This window comes from Musca autumnalis, unplaced genomic scaffold (genome assembly GCF_047663935.1).
Source record: "Musca autumnalis isolate F117 unplaced genomic scaffold, ASM4766393v1 scaffold_4, whole genome shotgun sequence".
Lineage (NCBI taxonomy): Eukaryota > Metazoa > Arthropoda > Insecta > Diptera > Muscidae > Musca > Musca autumnalis.
Genome location: NW_027411977.1, coordinates 3,374,730 through 3,392,998, shown reverse-complemented (window position 1 = coordinate 3,392,998; position 18,269 = coordinate 3,374,730). Strand labels below are relative to the sequence as shown.

General features: G+C 32.5%; 2 protein-coding genes across 9 annotated transcripts in view; one reads left to right on the top strand and one right to left on the bottom strand.

Annotated features, from left to right (window-relative positions):
- Nucleotides 1-7,339, top strand: part of Msr-110 — a 38,889-nt gene extending 31,550 nt beyond the window's left edge. For 4 of the 8 annotated variants that reach the window (XM_073987229.1, XM_073987228.1, XM_073987224.1 and 1 more), the window contains 4 exons: nucleotides 3,585-3,850; nucleotides 3,919-4,606; nucleotides 4,676-5,189; nucleotides 6,784-7,339. In XM_073987229.1, the coding sequence (XP_073843330.1) occupies nucleotides 3,585-3,850; nucleotides 3,919-4,606; nucleotides 4,676-5,189; nucleotides 6,784-6,806 (1,491 nt within the window). In that variant the 3' untranslated portion in view covers nucleotides 6,807-7,339. Of the gene's footprint in view, nucleotides 1-3,584; nucleotides 3,851-3,918; nucleotides 4,607-4,675; nucleotides 5,190-6,752 lie in introns of all 8 variants that reach the window. The other 4 variants (XM_073987232.1, XM_073987230.1, XM_073987226.1 and 1 more) reach the window with 1 other exon arrangement.
- A 7,473-nt stretch (nucleotides 7,340-14,812) lies between these two features.
- On the bottom strand, nucleotides 14,813-18,037 carry bc10 (BLCAP apoptosis inducing factor bc10). The gene is made up of 2 exons (XM_073981514.1): nucleotides 17,315-18,037; nucleotides 14,813-15,445 (listed from the first exon to the last, which is right to left on the bottom strand). Exon 1 carries the CDS (start codon nucleotides 17,691-17,693, stop codon nucleotides 17,457-17,459), a length of 237 nt encoding a protein of 78 aa, XP_073837615.1. The 5' UTR covers nucleotides 17,694-18,037; the 3' UTR covers nucleotides 14,813-15,445; nucleotides 17,315-17,456.
- Nucleotides 18,038-18,269: the final 232 nt, after the last annotated feature.

The window sequence follows — 18,269 nt, the reverse complement described above, 5'->3', positions numbered from 1 at the left end:
AAAACTCTTAAAAATAATAAAAATATTGTTTTATTAACAAAATCACATTTAATTTTATATTTGTTTATCATTTTATTTAAAAAATTCGCACATTTCCATTATTTCTCAATCAACGAAACCAATTATTAACAACGTATTGCCACATAATTTTTTCGTTGTAAATTTGTAAGAACTAAACAATATGGCATTGCGAATGTAAAAGAGAGAAGAAGCAAAAGAAGAAAGAACTCAAACAAGGTATTATTCATTGTTATGGTTATTACTTTGTGTCTCGATTACAGTAACAGTAGAAAAATTGAAATTCCAATAAAAATTAACTTTAATTTCGCACAATCAAACTTTCTTTCAACAGAATATTTTCACAATTCCCACTTCCACACTGTTTTCTAATCATATTTTTTTGTTTGGTTTCTTTTAATTCCTCTAATGTTGCCATATTTATACTTAATAATACGATTTTCGAAATTCATCAAATCGATCGGAATCTGAAGAAGCTAAAACAAAAACGATCGAAATGAAATTACGGAATTGAAACCATTCCGATCGGAATCTGTGACATGCCTGATAATAGTGATTAGAATTTAGAACAGAAGACCAAGCGTAATTTTTATAAAGTTTCAGGATAATGCGACCGAGAATAGTGTGTAAGAATAAGAGGCATTTTGAGTTGGAAAATGATTAAAGGACTACGAAGTTAGGGTAATATCGTATCCTACGCAATTTCTATGTTACAGCCCAACAGAAAAGCATCAGAAATTATATATCCGATTAAGAACCCATAAATAAAGAACTGGTCTAGTATTTTCACAACATTTTTGGAAAATATATCCTAAACACTATGTCAGTTATTTGAATCGATAACACGAATAATGTATTGTTAGACGAATCCCTGATCAAGATTCTAAGATCTGGCGATACTGTTATATGGTACTGATATATGATTTCGTCAAATAATGCATTGAAAAGTTTTAGTAAAAAATATTTCTAACCCCTGAAAATCAGCAGCCTATTTATCCCCAGGATTTGGAGCTTGTCCACTTGTGTTACGTAGCGACTCTTTGGTTTGGTCGCTTTAAAATTATTGGTAGGAATATTAAATTCAAAACGGCAACAAGTAATAATATGTATGTACTTATGTACCTATTATTGTTACAATCCCATGTTTTTTTATTTTCCACTGATTAACATCAGTACTAACAACATTGTTGTGTTACTATTGGATAGAAAAACAACAGAGCATAAACTGTGAAATCGTAATCGGCATGTAATTAGACCAAAAAATGTAGTAACATGTGTAAAATATTTTTATAATATCACAGGTAAAATATTCTCTAGGTAAATACATACTGCCTCAGATTAAGACTTACCCTAAAATTACATACACAACTACTCGGAAACTTGTACAATTATAATTTGCATCAAATGACTGTTAGTAAAACATGTCATTGTTTGTTGCCGTACATTTAGACTATGCTGAATTTATACATATATGTAAATATGTCAAATAAATCGAGATAATGTTCTTTATCATCGTATAAGTGTATAGTGTAAAAGACGTTTTAATTCCATTAAATGTCTGTCAAATGATGCGATTTTTAGGTACCAGTGTAAATTACGTTAAAATTTATTTTTCTAATTAATTAATGAGATTTCTAGACACAATAAAGAAAGTTTCACAACTTCCATTTGATTTTCACACCTTTCATCATCTGGCGTAAATGGGTGGTTAAGAAGAGACACAATTTTGCAAAAAAAAAAACCGCAATCTTGTTTGTGCGTCATCCTCGACAGATAATGAAATAGCCATAATAAAAAAACTGAAATATTATTTCATAATAAATGCCTATAAACAACCTTTTGGTTTGAAAGCTCCATAAAAATGTTTCCTAATCCAATGAGAAAAAATGGCACAAATTTATTATTAAAATAATATTTCAAATCCCAATTTTGTATGAATGTGACCAAAAAAGATTTACAATGGAATAGTAGTATCAAGTTTGCAAAATGGCCATTAAATAAACAAACAACCATATTTATTTATCTATTCGGTAAATATTTTTATTCGGGTTAAATAACACTAACAAATCAGGCACTTTAAAGTCAATAAACTTTTGTAACTAAACCCAAATAAACAAACAAAAAGTGAATGTGATGAGGAGTGCGAATACCAAAGACAAAACGACAATGATATCTCCACTTAGACTTTGGTATTACAGAAGACACTGCTTAACTGCGATTCGCTTAAGGGAATTCACAAAAATTTTAATGACAAAACAAAATACATATCAAAATTTTCTTATTCTGATATTGAAGTTCATTTGAATTTATTATAACTGTAATATTTGTAAAAATTTTGTTTAAATTATTGTAATAAATCAACTAATAAACTATTTCATTTTGACTGTAAAACCAGCAGCCGTTGCACACTGTGTTTCAAATTTTAATTCGCAAGTTGCGAAAACATGTAGCCATCTTTTTTGCTTTTGTTGTTAACCAAGAAAAACTTGTTTTTCTTCTAACCAAACATGGCTAAAATTGTTACTAATGAAACAGAAATGAAATATGAACGACCGGTGTTCGTTCGTTCGGTCATCTGCAATTGGCTACAAAGATGATGTTTATATTTTTGCTCAGCTATGGGAACTAACCCTATAATGATGAAAAAAGTAAATGCATTCCCCGCCACATACCTTCACTTAGAGCAGCACTGCATTTGTGATTAGCTGTGGTTACGTAGTCGTAACAACAACAATCTACCTATTTTACTTACATAATAACTTTGTGGTTCATGACGTTCACCCGAGTGTTTGCTGCCTCGTTGCTAATACAATGTTTTTTTTCTTTTTGTCGGAGAATTAACATTAACCAACTTATTTAAGCGTAGCTTTAACATAAAACTGACATAAGGTAGATAAAAGTTGATGTTGAAAAAGCTCTCCTCCACCACCCACACCATTATATGCTCGGCTGATGATTTTAATAAATTATTTCCGCATAGTTTGCGGTGCCTTTCTTGTATTCCAATAACTGCTGTGTTAGATTTCAATATGACTTTTCATGCGTCCAATTTAGATATCTTGTACGAATGAAAAGATCAATATCAATGTAATGAGCTTTTTATTTCCTTGTTACTACAATTTCATTTCGGGATTGAATACGATTTCACGGTTTTGTATACATGTTTCACAGATTTACAATAGGGATGTCTTTTTACTTTCTAAATGTTGCTGAAACATTTTTTTCGGCAACTTTTCCTTTATAAAACTAGGGGTGTCTTTTTATACAACTGTCAAAATCTGCAACATTCGTAATAATTATTACTAATTATCACGTAAAAAGACACAGCTACTGTCAAAATCTACAACAGTAATAATTATTACTATACTAATTATCAGGTAAAAAGACACAGCTATTGTCATGGAAGAATTACTAATAGTTTTAACTCTTTACACTATTGCCTTAAACTGTACCGAACGCCAAAATCAAGTCAAAAAAGATGATAACAATTATATATTTTATTAATAAAATATATGTACCTATGTATATTAAATAATAACTCCCTCATTTGTTGTTATCCATTTTAGGAACTTCCACGTGCTGAAGCTTTATTGGGTCGTGAAAATGACAATGATGATGATTTGCAAAGCCTCAATAAGATTGAAACCGGTAAGCAGGTTGAAAGCAAACCTGAGAAACCCTCCGCCCCCGCCCCATCTGAAGAAGAATTCAATATGAACAAAGTCAACAGCGACAGTGAAGAGGCTGAACTTGAGCAAAAATACCCTGGTAAAATTCCTTTGGAATTGGACTTGAGTGATTTAGCTGCTGCTTTATTGCAAAACAACAAGAAGTACGTAACAATCGAAGTAATTTTTTTAGCTAATCATTTTCATTTCAAACGTACGTATTTTCCTATAGATCCCGCATGAATTGTGTTGTTGAACGTAAGCATGCCGAAGAACTTGTTGATACACCCGCCAAAACAGTTGCACTCCCATTCGGCATGAATTTGACCACTGAACCTAAAAAGGCTCGCATTACCGGCGAACGCATTTCAATTTTCTGTGAAGGTGGCAACGAAAACAAAGATCAAGATTCCTCAAAGAGCTCTCGCAGTGAAGATGACGATGACAACACCGAAGAAGAAGTTGAATCAATTCGCCCTATGTTCTTCCCCTACCAACGTGTTCCAATTCCATTTGGACCCATTCCCAATCGCTTCCCCTTAACTCATATGCCACAACGTATGGAACCCATGATGCCACGTCATCAACCCGAACAATTGCCTGGTTTCTTGCGTCAAATGCCCCCACCACCACCACCATTCCAACAATTGCCTATGCGCCCACCTATGCCACCACAGGTGATGCAAGCTCCCCACCCAGAACCCCAACGTATTTTGCGCATTCAAGTTCATCAAATTCCCTTGAGAGAATTGATTCATGTTGCTGATGATGTGCCTCAACAAATCCAACACCAACAATTACCACACCAAGCTCCTATGCCACAACAACCTCAACAACAGCAACCTCAACCACAACAAATGCAACCTCAGCCAATGCAACAACAGCCACAAGCTCAACGCCCCGAAATGCCATTCTTCCAAGTAATTGATTCAAAAAAAGTTCCAAAAAAGCAACAGTAATCCTAAAATTGTATATTTTGTTCTACTTAGATCCAACGTATGCCTTTAGATTTGGCCTTGGAACGTGCTGGTATTACTGCTGAAGATTTGGCCAATATCCAACGTATGACCGAAGACCGCATTAACGAAGAATTCCGTCGTTTGGCCGGAGATTCCGAAGAGGAAGACAATAGCAACAGCTCTGAAGATGATGATGAACCTCAAATGCCTATGTCGGCCAATAGCAACAGCGAACATGAAAAATCACAACAACAAGAAAGCCAACAATCCGAACAAGATTCGGAACAACAACAGCGTCAACCTCGTATGCAAGCTATGCCTATCCAAAGACTCATTTTACAGCCTTTGCCCGAGCAGCCACGTGATACTATGACACCACCTATGCCTGATCGTCGCATGCCAATCGGTCATCCCGGTTGGGGACGTAGCTTAGCTCAACCCGTTAGTATTCCCGTGCCAATGATGGATGCTCAAAACGATATGTCCGGTCAGGATGATCAATCGTCTTCATCGTCGGCAGCCGATGAATCGGAAAGACCACACTGTAAGTATTACAATGGTGTATTTATTCCAACGGTCTGTTCCTATATGTCGATTCGAATATGAATGCAATAGAAAAATTACAAAACTTCTTTGTGTTTGCGAGAAGTAAAGTTTGTGTATTTTCTTATCAAAATAGTGAAAGAGGCTGTAGGGACGAATTGGAAATTTATGAAATTGGGCTTGAAAATTAAGATTAATTTCTTTTTTTTTAATTTTTTTTTAATCTATTTCCATTTTATAATGCCCAGTCTTTCATCCTTAGGACTGTATACTACATTTGAGCTTAAAATAACAAATTGCATAACTTAATATAGTAGCTTAAAATTATTTAGGAAAGGCTGTTAAACTACTCCAATCAAAACAGAATACTCATCATAATAAAGGGTAAAAAAAACATATAAATTTGCATCTCCTTACAGAATACTTTTGATTTAAATGCATGAATTGAAACTACTCCAGCAAGGAGTGGGAGGGATGTTCAACTACTCCAAACAAAACATACAAGGTTTAAGAATTGATTGTATTAAAATAGTAAAATATATAAGTTATATAAAAAAAATCATATTAAAAAAAAAAAAAAACTTTTGATTGAGTTGTGACTACTCCAGAACAATATTCAATATAAAAAAGGAAAACAGTTAATGGAATTTGAACTACTCCAATAAAAAATACGTTTTGATATATGAATGTATAAGTTTATCATTGCAATGCAAATATGAGCAATAAAAGGGCAATAACAATATATATAATGGGGCAAAAAAATATATATAATTGGGCAAAACTAAGAAATACTCTGAAATAAAATACTCTAGCGTCTTTTCCCGAAATAAAATAGATGAAAGATTAAAAGTTTTTAAGGGCTGCGGCAATGAATTATAAACCCGAGCAACACGTACATGAAAAGATCGTTCTAGAGAAGATGATAGCATTGGGATACGAATTTGATGATTTCGCGAAGACCTCATGAAATTAAACATTTTGACATCCTTTTTTTCACATCCCTCTTCATATTTTGTCAAAGGAAATGATTAATAAATTAATGGAATAAGGATTCACAATTTCTTTATCTCGAGATGTAAGAAACTTTTAAAAACTTCAAACGCATTTTCTACAAAATCCATTGTTTGTTTTTATGTAAATAAGCTATGTGTAAAAATAACAGTAACATTGATTGAGAATACATACTTATATTATGTAATGTATAAATTTTTCCTTTATTTCCCTTTCTTAAATATACAGACCCATTATAAATGCTCACTCGTGGGGAATTTCTCACCATATTATAAATGAACAGATAGAAACCAAAATAAGAATTAAAACTTTGCATTTCTGAAAGTATACTATCGAACAATAATTCATGTATTTATTTATGTACATATGTATTCTTTCATATTATGCATATTATTTAATATTTTAATTACGGAAATAACACTTAATCACCGGTTTTTCATGGGTGAGAAATTTCTTACAAGTGGACACTTACAATTGGGCTGATATGTATGTCTAAACCATTTTCATAAAATGTAATTTGTAATATTATTAAACATTTTAATTTATTTTTTAGAAACTATCGTTTCTTGTTTTTCTCTCTACAGTTGTCCATCCACGTTCCGTCTAAGTATCCGATTGTAATAAATCATCTGTGATGTTTCGCTGCTAAATTTTACACAAAAACTGAGTCCACAAAAATTCCACCTCGAAGATGCACAAACGCGGACACAACGGCAGCTGCTTTTTTATTATTTTTTTTTTTCAACATTTGTAAAATTAAATATTTTTTCGGCTAAATGTATAAAGAATATTATAAATAATAATAATAATTGGTCCATTCCAACAAATAAATAAATATTACCCACTATATAAAAACCCTATTACAAATGTAAAATTTTTATTATTTATGTTTTTGTTCCCTACTCTGATGTCAAGACATCTTTCTACTTGTATTAAATATGTATGTATGTCTGTTATTATATATTTTTTCTTTTATATAGTTTTTGTTCTCTTTCTTTCAAATCTGTAATAATTGTTAATTTTTAGAATTTTTTAAACAAAAAATTTATACATATTTTGAAAAATGTGAAAACAAAACAGCGTTTTGTAAGAAAATTATAAATAAAAATCTTTGTATTTGTAAATAAGAAAACCCAAAAATCAAGATATGGAAGTTTTATTTCTATTCTTATTCTTTGCAGTGCCTAGGGATTTGGTAAACTTTTTCCAATTGGACCTATTCTGAGCCACAGCAAGGACTGTTGTTTGCTTTGTATTACACTATGCAACACTGAAAATGCAAACAACTTCTAGTAAGCATTTTTCGAAAGTACATATTAGGTCTGCAAAAACCCTAGTAGGGCTTTTGTCCTGTCAGATACAGTTCGGATTTTATGGCCACATCTAAACCGGGCTAAAACTACAGTTTTTTTTTTACATTTTTCGGGCTTTTATCTCAAAAAAGATTAGGAATTTGGCCTTGCTGTCTTTGGCAGTATTGTAGCCCTAAACTAGTAGAACATATCTTTTGAACAGACCACATAAGAAAAACTCCACCTATTGGGAGTTGAACCAAGTTACCTTTTGCAAAAATCTTCCAAATAAAGTTCTCAGCAATTCTTCAGAACAATCTGAAACTCTAAAATGTTTACTTCATGTTGTTTTCGCGGTATTTTGCATCATATCAAACACAGTTCACACCAACAGTTTATTCTCGCATTTGGGATTTCACCACATTATTGACATATTTATTAAATCGTCGTTGAAAAATATACTGAAAACAACGTGATAGAGGCGTTCTACAACAATAGCATGTTCTGAAGAGTTGTGTATTACATTCTAGCAAATATTTTTCCAAATGAAAACATTAAGAAAAAATTAACGGTTTTGGAGATATGGTGAAAAATGTATACAAATTATGGAAATTTTCAATATTTTATAAAATTTGAGGTAATAAATGTAGTTTTTTTCAGTTCGTTATTTCTCCAAATATTTTATTCTTGCCCTTATCTACAAATTTGCTTCAGAGAAGATTCACATAGGTTTCAGAGATATAGCCCAGAATTGCTTCAAAAGGTCAATATTTAACCATGTTTAGATGGGGCCATAAAATCCTGGTGGATCTGACACAACAAAAACAAGAAAGCACAGCACTATCTCAACATGTAAAAGAGTGTGGACATAATGCTAATTTCTCTAATGTGAAAATACTTGGCAGAGAAAAAAGAGAAAATAAAAGATATACTCTCGAAAGTTTGCGAATAACACCAAAGAGGATAAAGACAATACCAAATTGCAATATTCAGTTGCAATCATTTAAGTTTATACAGTTCTGTGATTTAGGTTAAGGATTTGCTGCAATATTTTTTTATACATTACTAGTAATTATTTTTCTAAATTATACAAATCTGTGTTGTGAAGTCCCGTTTTTTACATATTCAGCCCAATTATGAACGGCATCTCACCGTGAGTTTTCTCTTTCTCGCCTCCTCCCCTATTATAAACATCATATCGCCGTGAGTGCTGTTATGTTCTCACTCTTCCCTTATTATAAACAACAAGAGGGTAAGCAAAACTCACGTTCGTGAAAAAATTAGCTATTACAAATGTAAAAAAAGTGAGAAAAAGAGGCAAATTTGTGCTGAAATTTCTCACTACCGAAATCAAAGTGAGTTGAACAAAAAAATTTAAGTGTGGTCATTTATTTTAAAAAATACGAATATTTTGTATCTGTAATGATAATTAATTGTATTTTAGGTTGAAAGCAACAAAAAATAATTAGAAATTTTTTATGTTTTGAGGTTATTGTTGACCTTTGGACGCTTTTTTCTTTGGTTTTAATTTTGGCTTGAGGTCAACTTAAGAATTAAATTTTTTTTGTTTTTATTCTTATAGAAAGAAAGAAATATCATTGTTATTATAAATTTCTACCATGTTGTTTATAGTTGCATAAAACAAATGTTCTTGTTTTTGAAAGCCAATCCCTGAGGATGACCATCAAAGATGGTTGAAATATTGGAAATGGAATAGATTCTACCTTATTGTGATAAGAGTTTCTTTATATTTTGAATCGCAATATGTTTTCGACAAAAACAAATATTAGGACATTTACCGCTAACATTTTTTCAGAGTTCTTTACGAATTCGGTCTGAATCTCTGAATTCTTTCAGAATTTGGTACAAAATTGGGTCTAACTTCAGTTCCAAGAATGGGATGTAACTATCCACTGAAGTTAAATGACTAGGTTTGGCATCGCACCTTTAAAAGACGAAGAGTGCTATGCATGGTGTTATCAACATTTGCCCTATAAGAATTTAGACGACTGCAATATCCCGAGTATAGTTGAGCAAAAACTACTCTGGTTTGTGGTGGACTTTATTCACACTATATTTGTTTACATTAGAAACTGCGACTATGTGAAAGCTATACAAACCTACTTGAAATGCTTGTTGAGCAAGGGGTTCTCTCCTGTATCGTCGGGCTTTCCTCTCTAGAAAGTGAAGATCATTCTTGATGGACCTAGTGTGTCGGGCCAACCTACTAGATGGTGATTGGGATGGCTCTCACGGTAACGCCCAAGCAAGTACTGTAACTAAAGCGTTCCCCGTTTTCAGGTATGGACAGATCAAAAAGGTGCATACTGTATAAAGCGGTTCACAAATATACAAGGACCCAATCTGGAGCAACCCATGTCTGCGATTGTTGTTCCTAGAGAGAGTAATGTACACGATTTGGAACTTTTGGGGTCGCAGTCTTGGAAAAAATGGGTGCTGGTGCTAAAAAGATGACATGTCCAATCACTTGCCCTCAAGCTTGAATATAATCAAATATTTTGATGGAATATAAGTCCAGACCGTTGCCCCAAAAAGATCCAAACCATTTTGAGATCTTAATCACGTCATCGTCGATAACCCAGTGGAATGGTATCTACACCAAGCAATTTCCTAGAATAGTATTTTAAGTACCGGTTGTTATATGCCATGAACAAAAAAAAATTGGAATTACAATTGAAATTTATTGAAATTGTATTTAAAATTCATTAAATTGGTTTAAGTGTTGAAGAAAGCATTAGGAATTATACTTAGCATTCATAGAATTGGTTCTTATACTGGAGAAAATATCGGATGTTTCACGAATTGTATTTACAATTCTTGGAATTGGCTAAATGCTGAACCTCATTTGAACCAATCATTGATCTCCTGTGATGTCCTAACATCGCTGGTACAGCTTCCACTCCATTTCCTTGGTATTCCTCAGAACTTGCCATTTCTGTTATCACCCAAAATGCAACATTAAACATTTACTTATTGTAGCCATTTAATGACGTTTTTAAACGACATTTGTTCACTTTTTTAAGATTTTCCAATAAATTTCACGAATTCTTCAGTGTAAATAAACAATTTTCAAATATCTGTCAAAGCAAAAGAACAGCTGTTACTAGGCGTTTACACACAGTTTGTCTTCAAATACAACTCTGATTTACTAACACATACATACATTTGTCGTTTGTCTCCCAGCTGTCCATCATTTTTTCAGAGACAGTAGGCTTAACAAATTTTTGACGTTTTTGTAAAAAAGAAATGAAACGATAATTGAAATGTGTTGAAAATAAAATAATATGAACAAAAACAAAATATGTGAACGGAAAACAAAAAGAAATCGGTGATTTTCATTCATAATTTTACAACTGTTTTCGCAGTTGTCTGGACGCCTACGTCACACAGGCAAGTTGTGGGATTTTGACAATCAATACATGAAGTCAACTGTCCTGTCATTTGTAAACGCAGGGTTACAGATGTTGCCATGTTGTTTCAATGTTGTATTTTCTTTTACCAATATTCATGTTCTTTTACAGTGGATTTTTAATAACCGACATTTTTCTTGCTAGAAATGTTTATTAAGTTGAAAATTTATTTACTTTTTATGCAAAAAATAAGAATTTAATAATCCCAAAGTTATTTGTGCAAAAAATGACGGTATGGTAACACAAATTATTATTTCAAGGGTTCACAAGTCGCGCCATTATTTTCCATTTTCCGACTTGTCAACCCTTGTTCACTTTTTGTGCTCCTCCCTGCCCAATCGTAATAGCTCGAGCAGGTGAAAGTGAACTGCAACTCACTTGTGAGTAGCTCCCTACGTGAAGATTCATAATCGCTATGATTAAGAATAATACTTATTGGAAATGCGATAGAAAACTAATTGTAAGTAAACATAAACGAAGAATCAAAAAGCTGTATAACACAAATATTAAGTCTGTCTGTTACCCCAAAATTTTTACCAACTTGCACCAATTGTTGCTGGAAGTCGTCTGTTAACGCAAAAAGTCAGCAAAAGAGAGCGATTCGAGAGAGACATTTTGACAGTTCTTTCACTGAGAGCTTGCAAATTCTTGCTGGACAAATTTCTTCTACATAAGCTCTGTTCCTTTACGTTCAAGAATCTTCAAGTTTTACAACTTTTTACTCGAAAAGCGTTCCTTTACGTCTGACACCATACAATTCATATGAGAGCAGTTTACAACTTTTACTATTTTTGCCGGTTTTACCATTTTCAAAAGTAAAGGAACAGACCAATAGCAAGCACTTGCACTCTTCTTCTTCCTGAAAACAATCAATCATCTGTTTTAAATTTTTCGTTGATTTATGTTTGTGAAAATTAAAAACATTTTTATTGTGGAAATAGCAAGCCTAATTGTATTGCTTTTTTTGGAGAACAAAGTTGCAAAGTGGAAAAATCCTTTTTTGGGTCATTTTCTTTTTTATTTTTAATAAAATACAACATTTTTGCTTCCTTTGGTTCCTTTATTGGCGGACAAATTGTTCTATTTTGGCAAGTCAGCTGATTGCTTGCTGGTTTCTGCTGGGAAGTTGTCTGTTTACTTTTTACAATTTTCTAGCAAAAGAGAATAAAAACTCCTTACTCTCCGAGAAAGTTCTTGCTGGACAATTCTTGCTGGGAAAGTAACCAGACAGACTTATTGTATTTTTGTCGTCAGAATTTTCAAATAAAAACTCCTGAAGAAGTTGGAAAGTCGCCAACGAAACGTTGAGTTGAACATGAAATAAATTAATTTTATTTATTTCATCACCACTTTGACCCAATCAGCCCGGTGAAAACCACTTTTTAGTAACAAACTAGGTTTTTGTCGTTTGGGTCTGTACATTCACAAAATTCTCAGCTCAAATTGTTTGCACAAGATTACCTTAAAAATGTTGCACAGTGTTAAGATCCTTTGATTTTACATCTTTTGGAGTATGTCCAACTATTATAACAAAGGTATAATGGACAACCAGATAGATACATTGGCTAAAACAAACAATAAAATGTTCGTTGCTTATTCCATAAATTTTACGGTAATATCAATATTTCCTTGGGGTGTATGTACACTTTTTTTCCTATCCTTTTTAATTTTTATAGAACTCGACGTTATTTGCATTATGGAATGTACTTTTGGTGTATTTAATTTTGTTTATTAAGAATATGAAATAGAACTAGGGGTTCTTAGATCGAGTTCAATACTAGAGTAATTTAATAAAATTTCAGTAGTGGGGAACTCGATCTAATAACCCCTAGATTCATGCACGACTACAAAGCAACTGACGTTTCGGAAGTCAGCCTTATTTATGTATCATTGGAATATGTGGGGGGAGATTATGTTTGTAAATTATTTATCAAAGTTTTTAACATTAATCAAGTCAAAAAGTGGTAAAGTAAGGAAAATGCTGATTCCATACAAAGTCACTGGTCCACGTCAAAATAGATCTCCTTAAAAATGCAATTGCATCAATCTTACCAGTGTATCTGTTAAGTTGACTGAAATAAGGAACATTGGTAGATAATTTTCCAAAAGTTGTTGATGCTACCGAAACATGGCTTAAGCCACAAACTTCTTCCAGTAAGATTAAGTTGTTGTACTACTCTTGTACTAGAAATTATCGTATTTCTCAGCGTGGTGGTAGGGTGGTATATTATGGAGTCACTAACTTATAACGTTGTTTTCAAAAGCAGTGGTGATGCCACATATGGTGAGGTAAGATCATGTTGAGGCTGATGAAGTAAAGACGAAGAGGTAATGATGATGAGGTAATAAGATGTTGGAAATCCCAACGAAGCGTCGGATGAAAAATTAGTCTTTATTTTTATTAATAACTCAAATGCCATATAGCTCGATTGCTCGATGAATTGAAGATGAAGAAGGAGATGAGGTAATGATGATGAAGTTGTAGACTTTAGAGTTGTAGTTCATTTGAAAGATCTAGTTCATATAGTTCAGATCTTTTATCGGAACTATTTTAGTAATCTTGTTTATAATTCACTATCTAGTTCAATCATTCGGATCAGAATCGTTCATCAGTTCTTAAAAAAACATAAACTTAGCCATTATATTACGAAGACATCACTTAACGCAGAAGACGGCCTCACCTTAATCATTTGGAAATTTGAACAACAAGTACCGGTTAAAAATAACATTGTTTTTTGATACGACAAATCGGTATTACGTATCGCGTTGGAATACGATAAAAGAGTCAATACGGTTTTTGTTAACGACAGCATATAAAAATAAAAACAACTCAATTTCAAACGAATTTTTTGGCAATGATTATTAAATTATATTGGGCAAATAACTACATATAATACAAATTTTACTGCATTAGCTGTGTTCCAGAACTAAAAAGTTTTTACAATTTTTACGACTTTTACACATTTTACTCGAAAAAGCGTTCCCGTACACAAAAAAGTTCTAAAATGTTCACTTCTCTTTAAACAAAAATGGCGCTGAATGACGCTCTCTTTAAAAACTTTTTACACGACAAATTTGGGCGAGTAAAAAAATAGTAACATGGTTGCCGGCGTCTGATTGGCTGATACGCCGACTTTGACATTTGTTCCAGTGTTTTTGACGTATTTTCAATTTTTCCGTTCCCGAACTATTTCAAAAAACTTGTGTGTGAGAAAAAATTTGTTGCAGTTCTCTCTTTTACGAGTTTTCCTATTAAAAAGTACGGGAACGAAGCTATTGTTTCGTAAAATTTCGTATTTTTATCAGATGACAAGCTTTCTATTGAAAATCTGTTAGATTCCTTCTATAGAGATTCATACAATGGAATTTTTTCTTCGAATTACGAATTGTTATACAAATAAAAAAATATATGTATATATCGTCACCTGAAATGCCCAAAGCATTTCAGGTGACAATATATATTTTTTTAATTTTGTGTAAGAACAAAATTGTCTTAAACTTTACATGGTAACAAAAATAACACTACGCCACACGATTTTTTTAATGTAAAAAACGGTTGGGTTGGTTTTTCTTCTGGATTAAAAGTCTAAATATTATCTACAAACAAGTCTATAAATTTTCGTTACTTTAAAAAAAATATTTTTCCTTCTTAATACAATTACATTCTGATACCAATTAGTTGTTACGACACGTAAACTTGGAATTTTGATACCTCAACGCCAACCGTAAAAAAGTGATAAATTGAATAATAAAGTGATGAAATTGGTAAATAAAGCTAGAAACTCAGTGGAAGTGATACCTTAAGTATCAGAATAAACAAAACATTTTGCAACCAATTAATTAAATTACGGATCCTTTGTGTCATTCGAAATAAATACTCATTTTGAAAATTTATTGTGATGTTCTTTATTTCGTTTTTTTTTTTTTAATTTGTTTGACTATTGTTTACATAATACAAAAGAAAAATTACCTACACATAAATTTAAAAAATACATATTTATAATAACTAGTATGTATTTACACATGGTGAACGTTTACAAATTAACACAGAAACATAAAGTCATATGGGCCTCATTTCGTTAATTTTTGTTGTGGTTTATTTTTAGTTTTTTTTTTTAATTTCGTTACAGTTAAACAATCACTCTTATTTTTTATTCGTTTGTTTCATTTCAAAAATATTTTCGTAAGAATCTATGTTCATGTTCATAACCAGGCAATTTCCATTTGGGCTGTATTTTGTTATTAATACTAGTTTATGTTTATATTTGCATTGTTTATATAAAATATATGGTCTGTTCCAGTACTGCAAGAATCTACTAATTTTTACTATTTTTTTCGATAACATAAAGAAAAAAATGTTATCGTAGTAAAAAGTAGTAGCTTCTTGCAGGTTCTGGAACAGAGCAATAGATAAGAAAGCAGCTATAGATTTAAAAATGATACGAATTCAAATCAAATGTATGTCTTGAAAAAAAAAACTGCAGATGTTTGGTGACCGGCTGGTGAAGGTAAAAAGTTCTTATCTGAAACAAAAAGAAACCGCGTTATTGATTAAAAATGAGGCATCGGTATATTCAATAATCATTATTCCGTTCTTGCAAAAATGTCAAGTGATTAGGTGTTAAAATATCATTTGGAACAAAGACACCACAGGAATCAGGATGCTTTTGCATTAAAAACTGAAATCGTTTTTCATCAAAAACGTGTCGGTTAACCTTTTTTAAATTTTCTTTGTGTTCTTTAAAGAAAACTAATCTTTACTAACATAATGCGGCCCATACACTGTGGGCTTTCACGACAGTCGTTTTTGACTCGTTTTGCGCTCGAAACCGATTTCCATCATATACCTGATTATTGCAACTATATTTCAGCCCTTATATTACTGTCCCCACTTCGAGGTTAAATATGAAATATCATTCCTTGAAGTGCCTTGGTTTAATTCTCGATTCTCAACTTAATTTTATAATTGTTCCACAAACATCTCATACGGGACAAGGACTCATATTAATAAGTGCACCCTGATTCATATTACCTCGATGATATGGGGCCTACTGTTTATTGCGGAGTTCGAACGGCGTGTCTTAAGACACCACTTGTAGAGAAGTTTTACATGGCTGAAATACTCAGGAAATGTAGCCAACACTACTGAGAGGTATTTTGCCAACGTTGAAATTGTTGATGTTGCCTGGCCTGAGAATTGACCTTCAGCGTGCAAGGCGGGTGTGCATACCATTGCACCACTTTGAGAAGACTCTATAGGCTCAGAGCTTTTACACCCTTAAATGTTAGAATTCATTTGGCTAACTCATTGTTAATGTCTGTATTAAATTATGGTGTTGAAGTCTATTCGGGAACGTGATCTTATAAGATTGATAGAATTGAGAAATTAGTGCGTAAATTTTTCAGTTGATCATGTACATGTTTTCCAATTAACATCAGTTTTTCTTGGTTGCAATTTTCGGGATTACATTAATCTGCGTACAGTACTTAATTTTTACAAGATAATGAGAACTCAACAACCTCAAGCTTTGGTTCGAGAGTTGTCATTTATTAATTCTACACGCAACATACAAATTGATGTTCCATTAATACGGACATCTATTTATGAACACTCTTTACTGGAACTGTTTGCCGAGTTCACTAAGAAAGTTTTGCTATTCTTACCTTACCTATAAGAAGTTATTAAAATCACATTTCAATGGAAAATTGTATACATTAGATTTACTCGTTGCTATGGGATCATTTAATTAATTTTTAATCTTACAATATTAATATAGCTGGGGGCCATTCTTATCACTGTTAGTTTTAAATCTGTCTTCTCTATCATGATTTAGCACTATTTTTATGTTAATCTTCCAATACTGAATATTGAATGTAAATAAATTTAAATTGAAACCCGTTTTGCTAAGAAAAAACTTTTTTTTACCCTTTTCCCATTACAAAGTAATATGACGAATTGTATTCGGCACTATCAATATGTTCCAAAATAATAATGCCCACGACATAATTAAATCTGGAAGTATGGCTTTCCCCAACAAAAAATGTATGTGTGGAAAAAGAGCTATAAGTAGCAAAAGTATCAACATGTCTGCGTGTACAAAAAATACATTTATCTATCCATACGAAAATTTCAAAAATAAACGGCAGAATGCCAGTCATTTTCAATAATTTTTTCAGATGCTGCACTTAAACTAAGCATAGCCTATACAGCTGGGGAAAATTTAAGTAGGTCCCTTTTATACGTATCAACCTCAAATTTGTAATTGAATGCTTATTTAAAAGGGAGTATAGTATGCATGGCTTGCTTTGAACCAAACAATCTGTAGTTGTACCATATCTTGACATTTTTATTTGGAATAGTATACAATGAAACAATGAATGATGAAACTTACCCTAGGTCATTTTTATGAATGTGGACCGAGTTATTATACTTATTCTTAATGTCTGTTAAACTTTGGTAACAAAGCAAAGTATTTGTCAATCGCCTTCACCAATTACGTTTTTCACCAACACTTTGGCCACATCCCCAGAGCTTTAACCATTTTCACACTGATTGTCATCACAGCTTCCCCAGAATATGCAATTGCCGACACCACTGTAACATATCAGGAACACAGCAGTCAAAAATACAAGGCTACAAATAGTGCAAGGTTTTCTTTCCAGAAAGAAGCCAATCAAATATAGAACAATAAACATCACATGTGTTTCGATAAGAGCATTGTTTGGTTTTGGAAGTAAAAGAACAGGCAATAGACATTGTAGGCAATACATGCCTCCGTTTTCTTTTTATCCACCTACACGGTTGTTGATGTAATTAAGGGAAATGTGCTCTCATCAAATACCCATCAACGTAGTCACCTTCCAAATCAACGTAGTCACCTTCTATTGCAAGAAACAACCAACCCCTTTCACAATTCTTCCAACAATATCTATGTGAATAGTTAAAACTCCACCATATGCACACCCACTATAGAATGTCAAACATTTTAAATTCCTTATTTGGAGCAATTGGTATTGTTTTTTTGTTTTCTTTTTTACACTTCTACTTATTCTGCTTAATAGTCGGGAAAAATCTGAAAATCTTTTTTAGGGGTTTTTAGGTTGAAAACGGAGCCCCTTAAAAGGTCGTTATAGGTTGAAAACAGAAAGGACCCCCTTAAGGGCTTTACAGGTGGAAAAGATGATGCACAGCTGACTGCTTTTTGGGATTCGTTGATAGGAGCAACCATGGCAGAACTACCAGTAGTGTGATTCTCTCTAATACATTTTTTGAGATACCGACAAAAATCGGTAAAATTAAAATGCTTTATATTTCGGTAATTTACGATATTTTTCGGTAAGTTAGCG

Bases quoted from the DNA above. Each gene is read 5' to 3' on its own strand.
- bc10 (XM_073981514.1), bottom strand. From the start codon at position 17,693: ATGTATTGCCTACAATGTCTATTGCCTGTTCTTTTACTTCCAAAACCA.